Source organism: Desmodus rotundus, chromosome 3 (assembly GCF_022682495.2).
Source record: "Desmodus rotundus isolate HL8 chromosome 3, HLdesRot8A.1, whole genome shotgun sequence".
NCBI classification, from domain to species: Eukaryota; Metazoa; Chordata; class Mammalia; order Chiroptera; family Phyllostomidae; genus Desmodus; species Desmodus rotundus.
This window is the reverse complement of record NC_071389.1, coordinates 128,002,969-128,020,672: the sequence shown is the minus strand read 5'-3', so window position 1 is coordinate 128,020,672 and position 17,704 is coordinate 128,002,969. Positions and strand designations below refer to the sequence as shown.

Genomic DNA, 17,704 nt, shown 5'->3' with positions numbered 1-17,704 from the left:
AGAATTTCACTTCTTTTTTATGGGTAAATAACATTCCATTGCACATAGACACCATATTTGGTTTATCCATTCATCTGTTAATGGATATTAGGGTTGTTTCCACTATCTGGCTATCAAATAACACTGTAATGAACCAGGGTGTACAAGTATCTGTTCGAGTCCAGCTTTCAATTATTCTGGTTATATAACTAGGAGTAGTATGTGGTTTATTCTATTTGATTTTTTCCTTCTACTGGTTGAAGATTACAAACTCTGTATCTACTCTTTATCACCTTTTAAATAATACCTTGCATACATAGAAACTAAGTCTACAGTTAATATTTTTAAAATATTTTATTTATTTATTTTTAGAGAGGGAGAGAAACATCACTGTGTTTCTTGCATGCCTCTTGCATGCCCCCTACTGGGGACCCGGCCTGCAACCCAGGCATATGTCCTGACTGGGAATCGAACCAGTGACCCTTTAGTTTGCAGGCCAGTATTAAATCCACAGAGTCACACCAGCCAGGGCTACATTTAATATTTTAACCCACTCCAAACAACACAAAAGTTTAGAAACTTAACTCTGATATCCTCCCTCCTGGCTTACTTACATTTGTTGTCAAGAATTAGGTTCTGTCTTTTTTTTTAATCCCCCAAAAGTATTTATTATCATTATTATCATTATTATGACTGGACGCTGATATGATACAAATTAAATACAACCACTAAGAAACTAAAGAATATATAACTTGACAAACAGGAGAATAAGAGAGTGAAATTATGATTTTTTTGATGTAAAAGCATTCAAAACTTTTTTAAGTTAGGCATTAATAAAAGTACACAAATAAAAAATAAAAATTCTGCATTCCCACCAATAGTGCACTAGGGTTCCCTTTTCTCCACAACCTCTCCCACATTTGTTGTTTGCTGACTTATTTATGATGGCCATTCTGACTGGTGTGAAGTGGTATATCATTGTAATTTTAATGTGCATCTCTTTGATGGCTAGTGATGCTGAGCATCCTTTCATATGTCTATGGGCCCTCTGTATGTCCTCCTTGGAAAAGTGTCTGTTAAGGTCCTTTGCCCATTTTTTAATTGGGTTGTTTGTCTTCTTAGAGTGGAGTAGTGTGAGTTCTTTATATATTTTGGAGATTAGACCCTTGTCTAAAGTATCATTGGTGAATATATTTTCCCATATGGTTGGTTCTCTTTTCATTTTAATGCTGTTTTCTTTAGCTGTGCAGAAGCTTTTTATTTTGATGAGATCCCATTTGTTTATTCTTTCCTTAATTTCCCTTACCCTAGGGGACATATCGGTGAAAATATTAATGCATGGAATATCTGAGATTTTCCTGCCTATGTTCTCCTCTAGGACTTTAATGGTGTCACAACTTATATTCAAGACTTTATCCACCTTGAACTTATTTTTATGTATGATGTAATCAGCAAATGAGTGGATCAAAAAACTGTGGTACATTTACACAATGGAACACTATGCAGCAAAAAGAAAGAAGGAGCAACAGCATGGATGGAACTAGAGAGCATTATGCTAAGTGATATAAGCCAGGCGGTGAAAGAGAAATACCATGTGATCTCACCTATAAGTGGAACCTAATCAACAAAACAAATAAGCAAGCAAAATAAAACCAGAGACATTGAAATAAAGAACAAACTGACAGTACCAGAGGGGAAGGGGAAGAGGAATAATGCGGGAAAATAGGGGAAGGGCCATCAAGTAGCATGTATAAAGGACACATGGACAAAGCCAAAGGGGGTAGGTTCAAGGGTGGGAGGAGGGGATGGCTGAGGCGGTGGTGGGGGGTGTGATGGGGTAAAAATGAGACAACTGGACTTGAACAACAATAAATAAGTAAATAAATAAATAAAAATTTAAAGAATTAAAATTCTACCCAAAAATTCTTTCAATACTCTGCAGAGCAATAAAAAACCCCACCAGGATGGAAATTTTGGGGTCAATTTAAAAAATCTGTGTTGTTAAGTTGACATTGATATTATGTCTAACTCTGGTTTACTCATACCTACATACGGATAGAATATGATATATTATTTACCTTGACTACATTAATGAGTTTCTGAACTATGTCATCAACTCAAGTATCCTAAATTCTTTCCTCAATGTGTAGCTTATGAGGCCAGTAAGTCTCCTTCATTAACGTGTTCAGTGTACAATCTTTGAGGGTTCAGACACCTGCAGCATGCTTCCAGGCACCAGGGCACAGCGTTGATCCACAGACAAGAGTGAATGCCTTCTCACTTGAATAGACACTTCTCCAAAGAAGATATACATATGGCAAATAAACACATGAAAAGATACTCATTATCATTAATCATCTGGGAAATGAAATCAAAACCACAATGAGATACCATCTCACTCTCGCTAGAATGGCTCCAGTAAAAAAAAGAAAACAGATAACAAATGTTGGCAAAATGTGGAAAAACTGGAACCCTGGGCACCATTGGTAGAAATGTAAAATGGTGCCCAGGGTTGTTCTCCACAGCTGCTACGGAGAACAGTTGGCTAATTATAATTAAAAATATAATCACCTTATGATCCAGCAATGCCACTTTGGGGACATACTCAAAAAACTCAGGGTCTCAAAGAGAGATTTGAACACCCATGTTCATAGCAGCATTATTCACAATAACCAAACTGTAGAATCAATCCAAGTGTCCATAGACAGATGAATACATAAGCAAAATGTAGTACATACATACAGTAAAATATTATTCAGCCTCAAAAAGGAAGAAAACTCTGACCCATGCTACCGCATGGATGAAACTTGAGGACTTTATGCCAAGTAAAATAAGCCAGTCACAAAAAGACAGAGATGATATGACTTCACTTATATGAGGTACTTCGACACATCAAAATCATACAGACAGAAAGTGGAATGGTAGTTGCCAGGGACCGAAAGGGGAAGAGAGAACAGGAGAGTCATTGTTTAGTGGGAACCAAGTTTCAGTTTCCGAAGATGAAAGAGCTGTGGAGATGGATGGCGATGATGCTGGCATGATGGTATGAATGTTCTTAGTGCCAATCAACTTTACATGTAAAAATGGTTAAAATGATAAATGCTATGTTATTCATATTTGACCACAATGAAAAAATTCCTTCAAGAAGATTACAAAAAGTGAGAAGGAAAGAAAAGGAACCAATAAAACACAGCATGCCAAAGGTGGAAGTGCTCTAGAGAAAACCAAAACAGGGAAGGAAGAAAGGGAATGCTGGTGGTGGGGCTGGGGATGGTTGCCGTGCTTGGGAAGCCTTCACCAAGGAGGTGATGTTTGAGCAAAGACCTGCATCGGAGAGGGCTAGCTGTCCGTGAACATCCATGGGTCCCCTTCTTAGAGTAGGTTGTTGCTAAGAGGTGGCCTCTGAGCCAGGACTATACTCCCTAGCCCTCTAGTGTAAGACACAGCCACGTAACTAATTCTCACCAGTGGATTTGGAATAGCTGTGCCTTATCTCACTTCTAAGCCACATGTTTTTCAGAATCTGATAGGGCTCCTCCACTGTCTCTTTCCCTTTCTGAGGCTTTAGGACAGTGCCGTCCAAGAGAAATATAATGTGAGCCATGTAGGTTATTTTAAATTTTCTAGTAGCCACATTATTATAATAATATTAAATATAATAATATTATTAATATAAACGTGAATTATTAATATAATTAAAGGTAACAGGTGAGCTTCATTAATAACTTCATTTTTGAACCAAATATTTCCAAAAAGCCCTTCAATGTTTATCCAATGTAAAAATAATTGAGGTACTTTATACTCTTTATTTCAAAATCCAGTATAAGTTTTCAACTTACAGTACATTTCAAGTGCTACTTCCCACTTATCAAGTCCTCAGGCGCCACATGTGACACCACATTGGACAGCACAGGTCTAGACTATGGTAGAGCCATAAGATGAAAGGACGGGGGAGCCCGAACGTCCGTATGGAGGGCAGCCACCCATAACCAGGCATATCTACATTTTATGATTATATAAGAGAAAAATAAGCTTTTAGTGTCCATCTTCCAAAGCTGAGGTCCGTTTGTTACAGAAACGGATTCCTTGAAGTGTTCTATTAAAAACAAAAAACTACAATATACAGCACTGGCTTAGCAACCAGGGAACAGGTAGCACTAGAGAGACATCAGAAGCTGCAAAGCAGAGACCTGTGATATGTGGTGGTAAAGCTGTTACCTGTGCATGCTCGTAAGACAGAAGACACACCTTGTGCTCCTGCGGCATTCGAGTAAGTAGTCTGAAAGATCCAGAATGCCTGTAGATGCTGTCTTAGTTTACTAGGGATGGCTTATACAACAGCAATTTATTTTCTCACAGTTCTAGAGACTGGAAGTCCAAGATCAAGGAGCCAGCATGGTTGGTTTCTGATGAGACCTCTCTCCTTGGCTTTCAGATAGCCTCCTCCTTTCAGAAAAGCCTCACATAGCCTTTTCTCTGTGTGTATTCACTCCTGGAATCTCTTCCTTCTCTTACGTGGACACCAGTCCTATTGGTTAGGGTTCCACCGTTACTACCTTATTTAACCTTAATTACCTCCTTAAAGGGCTTATCTCCAAATATAGTCACATTGAGGGTTAGGGCTTCCACATATGAATTTTGGAGGACACAATTCCATTCATAAGAGATATAGAATGCTCTTCTCTTCAGTGAACGAAGATGATAAATGGGTTCAAAAAAGAACTGGCTGATTTGCAAGCAGAAATAAAAGACAATGAAGGCAATCTAGAAATCAAGGTGGGTTTGGGGCACTGCAGGTTTGTGAAGCTGTCTGCTTCTAGGCAGCAAGCAGGAGGAGATGATACCTGCATGCTTTGAGCAAAAGCACCCAGCAAGTCATTTTGGTTAAGTAGAGATTTGCAAGGCCAAAGCACAGATTGGAATAACGTAGCCTCATCCCACCAAGCCTACTGCTTCAAAGGCCCTCAAGTTAGCCCCATCAAATTAAGAGAGAGAAATGTAAGGGAAAGAAAGAGAGCCAACTCAAGAATCATTTCTGGGAAAGAACTTTGGATGTGGTTACTGGCACATGGCACTGACGAGAAATCAAGAGAATAATGCTTCCAAAGAATAGTGATCTGGGCCTTAAAAAGCCTGTGACTGTAAAACATCCTCCCGGGGACCTCAGATATCCACCAGCAGGAAGCTGGCTGTGAGAGCTGTGCAAGCTTCCAAGGAAGTCCTGTTCTTACCACTGCTATCAGATACTGCCAGGAGGGATTAATGGACAGAGCATACCCCCAGGGCCAAGCCAAGGACCACAGAAAACAGTGAACCAGCATGTTCTGTCCACTGAGTAGGGCCACAGTGTAATGAGGGAATCTGCCCCACCCTCAGACAGAGCAGAGCCTTCCTAATCCTGCCCCATTGGGTCCCTCATTGCTGTGGACCAGTTACTGCACTGGGTCTCCCCATCTGCCCTTTTCCAAAGAAGGGTTTCCTCTGTGGATCCTGTCCTTGGTCCATACTTTTTATGGTTTTTTGGAGGGAGGGGGGCAGACACTTTGTCTTTGAATTCTTAGGACTCTGACCCAAAGGAACCCCTTACCCAGAGGGCATGGACTTCACCCGGGATGTGGCAGCTGGGTGGAACTTTGGGTTGTCTCCTTTAAGGAGGAGGCCACACAGATATTTGGTGGCCAGAGGGCAGTCTGTGGCAGAAATGGCTATTTGACCCATGAGTTCTTACTCCCTGTCCAATGTTAGGTTCTTGCTGGGATGTATGGGCTCCAGAGCCAGTGATTATGACCACAGCCCCTTTGTATCTACTGTGGCTGGGCGACTAGTTGTTCTCTCAAGAGAATGTGAGTAGAAGTGATGTACACCATGTGTCCGCTGACTGTTTCTCCTTCCACTAGCTAGAAACAGAGGACTCAGAGGCCTGTCTAAAGAGACTGCAAAGCCACACATGGAAGGAGCCTGGGCCCCGGAGTTGCCACACACAGGAAAGCCTCCTGCCATCCAGGAGCACCATTATCAGACTGTTAAATGAGCAACAGATAAACTTCTGTTATGTTAAGGGACTGCACATTTAAGGTTTCTTTGCTATAGAAGTTAATGGTACCCTAATTAATATGCTCCTGAAAGAAGTGAAGTAGAGAGCTATGCATCTCTCTGGATAAAAAGCATTCCAGGCAGAGGGAAGAGTAAATGCCTGGCCTTCAGGGAGGGGAATATGTGTCCAAGGATTAGCAAGGAGCCTAGCATGGCTGAAGCAAAGCAAACATGTGGGAAAGTTGAAGACGATAATATCACAACTGTAAAAAGACTGAATCCTGAAGACCTTGTAGGACATTGTAAGGACCTTGGCTTTTACTTTGAATGAACGGGGAAGACACTGGAATATTGGGAGGAGAAGGAGCACATGGTCTAACATTTTATGTGGATCACTGTAGCTAGTGCTTAAGAACAAATTACAGAGGAACAACACAATGAGAGACCAGTTTTGACACTATAACAATCCATGGCCCTGGAGCATCATCCCATACACAAAAAGGTCGCAGGTTCAATTCCTGATTGGGGCTCATACGAGAAGCAGCCGATTGGTGTTTTCCTCTCCTGTCCTCTCCTGTCCTCTCCTGTCCTCTCCTGTCCTCCCCTCCTCTCCCCTCCCCTCTCCTCTTCCCACCCCCACCCTTCCTCTCTAAAATCAATAAACATATCCTTGGATGAGGACTGAAAAAAAATACAATCCATGACAGCGATGGAAGTGTGGAATGAGGAGGTTGTAGTAGAGGTGGTAAGCAGGGTTTGGAGTCTAGACATATCTTTGAGGCAGTGCCGAAGCTCCTTGTCTGAAACTCGGGCACGTACAATCATGCTCTGGCTGGCTCCCGTCTGAGACCTGCACATGCCTGGAGAGCAGAAGCTGGCTCCTGAAGTGCTTGGTGTCCTCTGTCGTGAAAAGGACTCTGTTGTGCGCAATAGTATTGTTTCATTACAGGGATTAATAATTAGTGTGTAAAAATAAATGAACCTAACCTAAAGTCTTATGAATGCTTTCTGGGCTACTCAGCCCATAAAAACTTTTCATTGAGAATTAAAATATATTCATTTTCAAGGCATCTTTAGTATTAACCATGAGATTGCCATTGGCCTGAGACAAGATTGCTTTGTGTCCTTTCAAACGGCCACTGTGATTGCTCCAAAGCGAACAAAAATTGAGGCTTCCGTTTTAAATAGGAAAACTATCAAGATGTCAGTTTTACAGCCACGAAATTCGGAGATGCTGGCCTCATAGACTGTATGGAGGTTTCCTTCTCTTAATTTCAAATTGGATGTTTAACAAGAGGTCAATGAGAAGTGGTGAGAGCGAAATTATTTTCTTACTATTGTGAAAATTCATCTCTTGCAAAAGCAAGAGATTTGTAGCCCTGTAGTGAAAACATGGGGTATCTACCCCCCACTGGCAACGTTGTCTGCTTTCCTCTCCACAAAATATTAGATATTTTGCACACACAAAAAAAACCCACATAAGAAATAGGAAGATATTTGTACTTTACTTCCTTAAATGACATAAATAAAAGATAAAATAAAGGAAGCTATGCTCTCACAGATAAGGACTTACAACGTTTAAAAATAACATTAAACAAAAGAAACAGTTTTTTGGCACTCCTTTGGCCAAAACACAATCATTTTTGATGGGACTTTTATAACAGACATCTAGAGAAAAGAAAAAAACGCTTAAAGTATGTCAATAAAATGTAGACCAAAAGAATATGTGGGTCCCTGTGCTAACTGGTATCATTTTTTATGTATAACCATGTAGCTAAATATAAGGACAGATTCCTCTGTCCCTCTCTATCCACCATCTTAGAAGTAGCCGTTTACTTAATACGTATGTTCTATCTAGAGATTTCTCTACTGTAGATTTTATTCATACCCACCCAATCTTCGACAAGAATAAAAATCTAGGAACCCCTACCAGTACCACCGAGTTGATCACACAGGCCTCCATTTTCCACACTCTTTTCTAATCTTTCTCCTTTTACCAGGAGTAATCTTCCTGGTAAAATCTAATCTTCCCCTTCCCACCCCATTAGAAGTGCAGCGTGACCCCCCACTCAAACTCCCCTCCTGGAGGAACAACTCCAGTCTCCAAGTTTACCTGATTGCACTCACATCTGCCCCACTCAGCTAAGCCTGCCCTGAGCTCTCTCTCCCAGGCCTTGTGGCTGTGGTGTCCTCTTCTCTACAGCCACACTGATAAACTCATCTGAGTGCAGTGAGGTCGTTAGTGAATGCCTAAGAAGTGGCCATCTTAAGGAGCGGAGATGCAACTAAAGGAGTAGAGAGTAGCATCTTTGGGAAATAATTCATTCAAAGAGGTTAAAATTTGATCCAATTACAATGTCTCAGCAACTGGGGTAAGGGAGGAATTATAACATAGTGTCTGCTACCTAGACTTGGCCCCCAGCTCAGGCTCCATGACCGAATGTTTAGGAAAAGGGATAAGAAATGAAGAATAACCACCAATAGAGCAAGAATGTTCTCTGACTCCCTGTTTCAGCACAGAGAGGCACCGGCCCACTATGAGCTTGCTGGGGGGTTGGCGAAGCACAAGAAGGGGACCAAGACCATCTCTTATACTCTGTGGCAGCAGCGACTTACAGAACCAATAGCAGCAGGAACACCAGTCCTAGGGGCAGCAAAGATCAGGTTCGGCTTTACTCAATGGCAGCGGCAGTAGCTGGCACTCTTGAGGGAGGGCACAATGGCACCTCAGAGCATCCTCGACCTTCTGTGTGCCAACAGCTTTGCTGACAAGAGGTAGCCATGCTACATGGAGTCACCTGATGTCACGCATCACCAGTAGGAGCAAAAAGAAACCAACGCATGACAATGAAGGCCTCGGGCATCAGGGAGAATTGAAAGGACTGGTTCGAGAGTATGTGTGGCTGGGGATGCCCAAAATTCACTGGTGAGGTAGGGGTGTATTTGAACAAGGCTAGAAAGTCCAGTATGTTATGGAAAGTATTACAGAGAAGCAATGTTTCATACTTCAAGGTTAATCCCATTTTCACCCGCATGTATGGACTGAGGAAACATGTTTTAATGTTAAATGGGTGATGTTGGTTAAATGATTACTCTTTCCAAGAACCATGTGCATTTTAACAGGGACTTCTTGCAGACAATACCTTAACCTTTACCCATGAGCATTTCCCATTTGTTTAGTCAATGCCTGGGCTAATCTATCCCCATTTGGGCTCAGTACTCCACTTCTCTAGTTTTCCCAAGGTGTGAGGCCCCGCATAGTTGAGGAGACTCTGGGTTAGGAAAAGGTAGTATTTGCAGTATTTCAACTTAAGTTTCCAGTCTCTGAGTCCCTAACCCCAAACTCCTCTTTCCATTGCACACTGAAAATATTCTCATTTGGTCCTACAAAGTGTGATCATGAAAAAATGCTATTAAAATAATGCTATGATGTAGGAATAAAAAGTTACATTCAACAATTGAATTCTAAGCTTAGAAAAATTGAGGTGACAGAGGTCAGTCTTTGGTCTGATTTTTTTATCATTCTCAGTATGTATGTATGTACACATGTAATGTCATGAGTACATGTGTGTTCATTTCACCAAATATGGAATTTAAAAAGTGATTTAATTTTCAAGTTAAATAGTCAGCAATAGTCGTACATGGCCACACTAAGCGATTGGGAGTCAATAGCAAATACTTTTAAGAGGATATCCTTAGAATCCAATGAGTATTTACAATGACAGAATTGACAGGTTCTTCAGAAGTCTTCCAAATCAGCCCTACTACCACTTTAAAGAGAAAGTTTAAGCCTAGGTAAGCCAAACCTTGTGTTCTGGGTCGCCCAGCAAGTTCATAGCCAAGCTTAGCCTAGAACTATGTCTCTCTACTCCTTCAGCTAGCTCCCTCTCTTCGGGGTAAGGCTCTGGAGATTAAGGAGAAGCTTGTCCCCATTTTCTCCAGAATCTCAGTTCCAGAGCAGTGGTCCATCCTCATTTTTACTGTCCCAACCACTGCGGTTCTCCCCCAAAGCACGCCCAAACCTTCAGCATAAAAGTGGCACCATATAAAGGGTACCGATGGCACTCTCCTAATCATTCCATTATTCCAAGAAACACCCAACCCAGCTCAAAATCTGATCTATCCGTTGTGGTGGGGAATATTTATCTCCTCCCCACATCCTTGCCTTCACTATGCCCACACAAGCACACACAGGCACACCAAGTATGCTATCTTTTCTTCTAGTGAGAATGCAAATGACACGATCATTAAGGAAACTGAGCTGCTCCACAGTGCTAAGGATGAAAACGAGCCTATAAAGATAAAGAATGAATTCCCTCTGTTCCCTACGGGAGGTGGAATCACAGCCTAAGTACCTCCCTTTGAACAGCGGGACATCTGGATGTCATTAGAAATGGGAGCCACGACTGCCCTTTGGTATTAATCTGCTGTTGTTGTTGTTGCCAAGGCCATTGGCAGGAAACAACCATGGACTTATTCTCCACGTGACATTGGTTGGGACCAGTCATGAATACATTTTCTGCCCTCTCAAAAACAAAACAAAACAAGCAAATTTTTAAAAAGCCTCATAGACCCAAACAACAATATAGTGATTACCAGAGGGAAACAGGGGTGGGGATGGTAGAAGAGAGTAAACCGGGGGGGGGGGGGGGGGGGGGGGGGGCAATGGTGAAGGAGACTAGACTTTGAATGGTGAACACACAATATAATTTACAGATGATGTATTACAGAATTGTATACTTGAAACCTGTGTAATTTTATTAACCAATGTCACCCCAATAAACTCAATAGAAAAAACAACGTAAGAACAAATTTTTTTTAAGTTCTTGCAAAGAAAAAAAAATTCATTAAAAAAATGTTCTGCCTTCTCTGAACTTGCTAGCAGTTGGAGAAGCAAATGTGTCCTGCTCCCAGACTTGTGGATGACAGAAAACAAAGGCTCTTTTCAATGGCAGCCTGCGGTGTAAGAAGTACTGCTACACTGATCGACTCGGGGAGACTGAGAACTGCCCGGGTGTGAAGCCAAGATCCTTCTGTTCCCCACGTGGTAAAAACTCAGTTTCTAATTCCCTTCTGTGGCTGCACTTTTGTGGACATATGATACATCACGATGACTAGGCTTGCAGTAGTGGAAGGAAAGGAAACTCTCTGAGGAAGCTTATCCATTAACTGGACCACTCAGACTGTCTGACATGAATTATATTTCACGACAGTACATTCTTTCCGTAAAGTGACACAAGTCTTGGGACTTGGAACCCTGAAAGGGTAAAGGCTATTTGCAAGTTTGAGAGGTGGTAGAGTAAGTCTTTTGCACAGAGGGATGTCAGACATCACCAGTGTATATTCTCCTGAGCACAGCCCTTGTTGCTTATTCTTCTGTTATACCTCCATCACACACCCAGCTCGTTGGCTTTCTCATTCACAACCTCACCTCCTTCCAAAAACCAGAGGCACAGCATACATGCAAGACCTAGCCCTTTGAAACCTCTGCATCTATTCCGAAGCGTAACATACCTGCCCAACTCTTCCTGTCCTTAGTGATGGGACTTGAGGATCTCTTTCTTAAACCACTGAGTCAGAAGCATCCAAAGGAACCAATGAGCAGACATACAACCAGCACGATGCTAATGAGCAAGACGCTAAGCATTGAGAAAATACTTAATACCCAAGCCCGATTCCAGAACAAGTGAACTAGAAATCTACAGGTGTGGTGTTCAGACACTGGCACTTTTTAAAACCTCCCCAGGTGATTTTAAAGCCTAGACAGAGCTGAGAATGCAGAGCCATGGGTACTGTTGCCATAGAGGTAATAATATAGTGTGTCCAAGTCAATGATCTTCCAAGCAGAGACTGTTGAGGTAGAACTGAAAAATACTTTCAATAGTATGAAACCAGGTATGGCAGTTTCAAAAAATGGCCCCAAATTCTTCAACACTTCTCTCATTGAGAGGTAGGATGTATGTCCTTTCCTTGTTCCTTGTAAATATGTGTGGATCTTGACTGCTTCATTGAAAAAAAAAAAAGAAGTGATGCTACTTTCGTTCTGAGGCTACACAGCAAAAGGCAACATAATTTCCACCTCATGGGCTGGGACACTCTTGGAGCCCTGAGCCACCGTGCAGTAAGGAAGATCAGGCCACATGGAGAAGCCACATGCAGGAATTGATGCCCCACCTGAGTTCCACCATCAGTGTCAGTGGAATAACTGAGAGACTGACAGATCATTTGAAAATTCCAGAACTCGAAAGCATCAGTATAAACAAGTGTTGGGGTAATGTCTCTGAATTTTCCCATCAAATGTTCATTTTCTAGTTTTCCTCCAAATCTAAGATCAATCTTGCTTTTTAAACAATCAATGAAATTACAAGTGCCTGAAGCTATATACATATTGAGTTTTTCTTGTTTTGAATAGTGGCTGCATTTGAATTGAAATAGGAAAAAAAAACTCTGAAAATGATAGGAAAAGCTCTGTAACATAAAACTGCCTAACTTCAAAGAAACACTATTATTTTGAAATATTAGAAAAATGAATGAACTTCTAATAATTTTAATATAGGTCTAGAAGGCTGAATAGTGATCCCCCCCATAAAAGGGCACATCCCCATCCTAATCCCTGCAACCTGTAAATGTCACCTTATTTTGAAAAGGGGTCTTTGCAGATGTAATTAAGGATTCTGAGATAAAATCATGCTGGACTATATAGGTAGAACCTAAGTTCATTAACAAGTGTCCTTACAGGAGACCCAGGAGAGATTTAACAGACAGAAGAGAAAGAGGCAATGTGACTGCTGATGCCGAGATCTCAGAGACATGAGTGAGGCAGCCCTAAGTAAAGACTTGCTTATGGCCACCAGAAGCTGAAGAGGCAAAGAACAGATTCTCGTCTAACACCCCAGGAGTGTGGGGCTTGATTTTGGACTTCTGGCCTCCAGAACCATGAGAGAATAAATCTCTGTTGTTTTAAACCAACCAGTTTGTGATTTGTTACAGCAGCTACAGTGAATTAATACAATTGGAGAAAAAAAACAAAACATTTCTTCATCAAAATTTTCTGTTTCTGTGTATGTGCAAAATTTAATAAATTGCAATTTTATTCTTTACACTTGTCTCCTTATGCTTCTACCTACAAGATAGATTTCAGTTCAAAATATCACTTCTAATATAAAATGCCAAATTTTTATTACCATTGTTTTCCTTATGTTTAAGTTTTCCATACCTTTTTTGTCTTTTTAACATATGACCTAGCAGTGATTTTAGGCTGTTTCTATCGGTAATCTAAACAGTACAAAGTGAAGGGCTAGACTGAGTATTCTGAATTCTGCAGACAGTTCATATGTATCGGGGAGGTAAGGGGTGGAAAGTGAAGCACTTGGTACAGAAAAGATAGTACGAAGAAAGACATCCCTGCTACAAAGTATATGGTTTGTAGGGAAATGTCTGCAGATATGTTTTAAAGAAGGCTGTCTCAATTTCCAATAGTGAAGCATCCTATAAAATGACTTACCATACTTTTGAAGTCTCTCAAGGTCATCAAAAATGAGGAAATTACCATATGACAAATTGTACAGCCAAGACGAGCGTAAGGAGACATGAAAACTAAATGTAATGTGGTATCCTGGAAGAGAAAAAGGGCACTAGGTAACAAATCTGAAGATGGTAATGACTTTATCAATACTGGTTCGTTAATTTTAACAAAAGTACTGCACAAATGTAAAATGTTCATAAATAGGTGGGACTGGTTGCCGGATATATGCAAACTGTCTTGTCTTCTCAATTTTTCTGTAAATTTAAAAGTGTTCTAAACAATAATGTCTATTAAAACACACGCACACACAAGCAAGACTGTCTATATCAATAGTTATATTTCAAATAAGAAACTAAAGTTGAAGGAAGTGAAACAATATAAATCCGTAACGTTGAGGAAATTTTCTTGACTGTTTCCCAGAACGCTAGTTATTACAATTACTTAATAAAGCTTTTTTCTTCTAATTACTAGCGATGTTCTGAAATGGGAACACCACCAAGAAACTTTTCCAGATTTGCAAGGGGGAAAACCCCCAAACAGCTGGTTCGGCTGGCAGTCCAGTTTGCAGGGCTAACCGGCGTGCCATCTGCTCGCAGCACAGCGGTAACCATGGTTCGCGTGCCACACGGGCGTTCGGTGTTAGCAAGTGCCCCAACAAGCCTGGGCAACTTCGCTTCCGCGCAGGTTGCTGGGGTTAGAGGGTGGCGGCTGCAGCATCCGAAGTGTGTATATCGTTTTTCCAAACTCCATCTGCTTTCCCCTCCCCGGCGGTGCCCCGCGGTCTCCCCGCGCGGCAAGTTTAGAGGACCTGAGCGGGTCATCTATGCATAACAAAAGAGCCCTCCTCCCCCGAGCCGCCCCGCCCGCCCCCACCTTGGCTCCGCGCGGCAGCCCAGGCCCGCGTCCTCAGCTGGAATTGGCTCCAGGACCCGAAGTTTCCAGGTACCCGGAAGGGGGAGGGGGCCGAGGCGGCGACAATTGGGCGGGTGTGGGCAAAACGCGCGGTCCGCAGCGCCAAGACTGCGGGGGCGGAGAGCACTGGCCCTGCCGCAGCGCGATAGGCCAGGGCCGCCCCGCAGGCCAGCGCTGATTGGTGGGTTCTCAAATTCGGCCTCAAGGCGCCAGAGGAGGTGTTTTAGCGGGGACCGCAATCCTAGACTGCAGTCACCGTCGGCGTGTCGGGACGCTGGTGCTGTCCGGACGCCACGGGGTCTCCGCCAGCGCAGGGCATTCTGAGCTGGGGTCTGCGCACCTGGCTTTCCCCGCCCGATGGTCGCCGCCCCGCTGCTGATCGCCTCGCTTCGCTGATCACGCGCGGGTGTGGGGCCGTGGAGGTCCAAGTAGAAGCAGGGAACTTCCTTCGCAAAGCGGGAGTAAGTAGCTTGCAGCCCCGGCGCTAGCGGGCAGGCGGGACTTGGGGGGAACGGAACCCTCACGTCATGCTGCCAGCTTGCCACCTCTCCCCTCGTCGGCTGGCGGGGAATCGAGGAATTTATGCCGCCAGACAGGGCGAGCGTGGGGTGTCCTGGTTCCAGCTCTAACGCCGGCCGGGCAGTAGAGGGGACTTATCTTTGCTCACTATTTGGGGGCTTCATTGGGAGAGTTTCTCCTTGGAGTCTACTTGGGAGCCTGGAAAGGGGCTGCGCTAAGAACTGAATGGATTCGGTCTAGGGATCAGGTTTCCTTCCCTCCCGATTCAAACCTTCTCAAAGCCGAATTCCTCCCAGTTCTTTGCGCCAAAATTAACTGACCTAGGAGACCCTGTACTTTCTGACAGATTTGCCCTTCACTTTCATGACTTGGTAACTTTATTTTGTTCTGTTGCTTTTCATAAGAAATTACTATTTTTGTCGATATTTTCTTCCCAAGTTTCCAGTAATTAGTGTTTGTATTCGTTCTTGTGCATTCTAGAGAGTGGGGGGCGGGGGAGGAGATGGGTATGTTCCTGGAAATTCCCAGGATGAGTTTAGGGAGGGGAAGTTCATGTTCATGAGCAAGTAATAAATAGATATTTTTGTTGGAGGAGAAAGCATCTAATTATAAAATCATTTTCTAATGTAATTGTGCATTACAGATGGAAGTAAATTGTTTAACACTAAAAGACCTGATCAACCCCAGGCAGCCCAGACTAGATTTTGCCATTGAAGATGGGGAAAATGCACACAAGGTAGGTGCACTCAGGTCTAACGCTTTTAGGATGGTGATGCGTAATTCAGTTGTGTTTCAATATGCCACTTGTATTTGTTTTACAAACCTAATGATTATGATGAACATTATAGAAATATACTCTTTTAAATAAATGGAGGCATCCCAAATATTATTGAGTTTTTCAATAATATTTGGAAAGAGGCTAGGTTAGATGTAGTGTTGGAACCAGTTTATATGAATCAATGATATGCTGGACACCGGAATCAAAAGTATGTAATATTTCTAGTTGTCAAAATTGGAGTTAGCTAATGCTGTGCAGGAATGTTAAGCCTCAGTTCCCAGGAAAATAGACTCTTTGCTATAAAGACTGGATTATTTTTTAAAAGATTTTATTTATTTATTTTGAAAGAGAGAAAAAGAGGGAAGAAAGGAGAGAAACCGATCAGTTGTCTCTTGTATATGCCCCCAGCGGGGATGGAACCCACAACCCAGGCATGTGCCCTTACTAGGAATTGAACCAGTGACCCCCTCAGTTTGTGGGAAGATGCCCAACCAATGGAGCCACACCAGTCAGGGCTAATGCTGGATTATTAAAGTGCTGTGAAATGTTCTTTATACCCATTAATGAGCTCCGAGAGGCTGTTCCATTCACCCATATAGGGAGATAAGTGACTGAGCCCACCAATGTACTCTTTGAATATTTACAGTACTACTGCTGGTGTAGTTTTGCACTGAGTCATTGCTCCTTTTTTGCACCCCTGTGACTTTTAAAACCATGGTGGTGTCTTCAAGAAACATTACTAAGTAAACTGGCCATTGCAATACCACCATACCCGCATCAACACGGTTACATTCACCAACCAGTGCCCTACCAAAAAGCTGTAATAGCTTCTTAGTAGTAAATATCTAAGCATTTTTAGGCACAGGCAAATAGATATAATAAACCTGAATGTAGAAACTTTGCCTATAAATCTGAGCATAGCAACTTCCTGGGGCATTGAATCTGGTCTAAATTTTAGATTTAGCATCAACAATGAAACTGCCTGGTTGCAAAGAACCTGTTATATGGCCCTTTGAAGAATATTTAACAACCATTAATTTTAGACAGGCATGAAATTGTATGCTTTTCCATGTAGGAGTTTTTTTTCCCCCTAGCATTTGATGTATTTTTGTTAGGAAAACAAGTACACCAAAGCATAATTGTTTTAAAGAGGACTTTTCAAAAAAAAATTACCTAAGCTGTATGAGGGTGGAAATGCCCAGGGTTGCAGAGTTTTGGTTTTGAGAGTTTCAGAGCAAAACTTTGTCTTTAATTATTTGGATGGGACAGCCTTGAAAAAATACATATACATTTATATAAAGCTGAAGTCAGTGTCCACTTTTTTCCTTCTGGGTCAATAATTTTTTATCAAGTGCCTTCAGCAAGGGCACTTCTACTCTAGTTAGCATCAGTAACTGTCCAGTTGAGCTTTCGCATTCTAATAGATTGGGGGGGGGGGGGGCCGCACAAGTGCCGCAAAAGACAGTGGGGAAGTGGTTAAAATGTTTGAAATGGAATGTCTGAGCAAGAATTATCTTGCCTCTCTAAGAGAAGGCAAGAGATAAGAACAGAGAGCTTCTGCCTGGATATTTGGAGGGGCTGCTGTCTGTCTTTTCTTCCAGGGATAGCGAGAACATGGGATTTGGAGTCAGACCTGGGTTTGAGCTTCTATTCTGCCATTTATTAGCTCTGTCACCTCAAACAGATACATTTATTCAGTCTTTCAACAGATATGTATGTCAAAGGTGCTGGGGGTACAGTGATTTAATAAGTCGCCTAGCCTTGTTAAGCCTGTTTCTGTCTTCCATAAATTGCAGCTAATAAATAGCACCACCCCCTCTGGGTTTCTGTGAAGCACTCACATTGTTCACACTGTGCGCAAACCGACAGACAGCCCAAAGAGTAGGAAGCGGGCCCCACCCTCAGTCACCTGAGAGACTTTCAGGGACTCCTGTAAAACTAACCAATTGTACTGTGAT

The 17,704-nt window shown here is 42.3% G+C and overlaps 1 protein-coding gene across 2 annotated transcripts in view; it reads left to right on the top strand.

Annotated features, from left to right (window-relative positions):
- Nucleotides 1-14,723: 14,723 nt before the first annotated feature.
- The window catches only part of E2F7 (E2F transcription factor 7), a 39,255-nt gene continuing 36,274 nt past the window's right edge, over nucleotides 14,724-17,704 (top strand). For both annotated transcript variants that reach the window (XR_008426525.1, XM_024579734.3), the window contains exons 1-2: nucleotides 14,724-14,910; nucleotides 15,612-15,704. Coding sequence is in view for 1 of the 2 variants with exons in the window: in XM_024579734.3 (XP_024435502.2) it covers nucleotides 15,612-15,704 (93 nt within the window). In the remaining variant the exon portion in view is untranslated. The remainder of the gene's footprint in view (nucleotides 14,911-15,611; nucleotides 15,705-17,704) is intronic.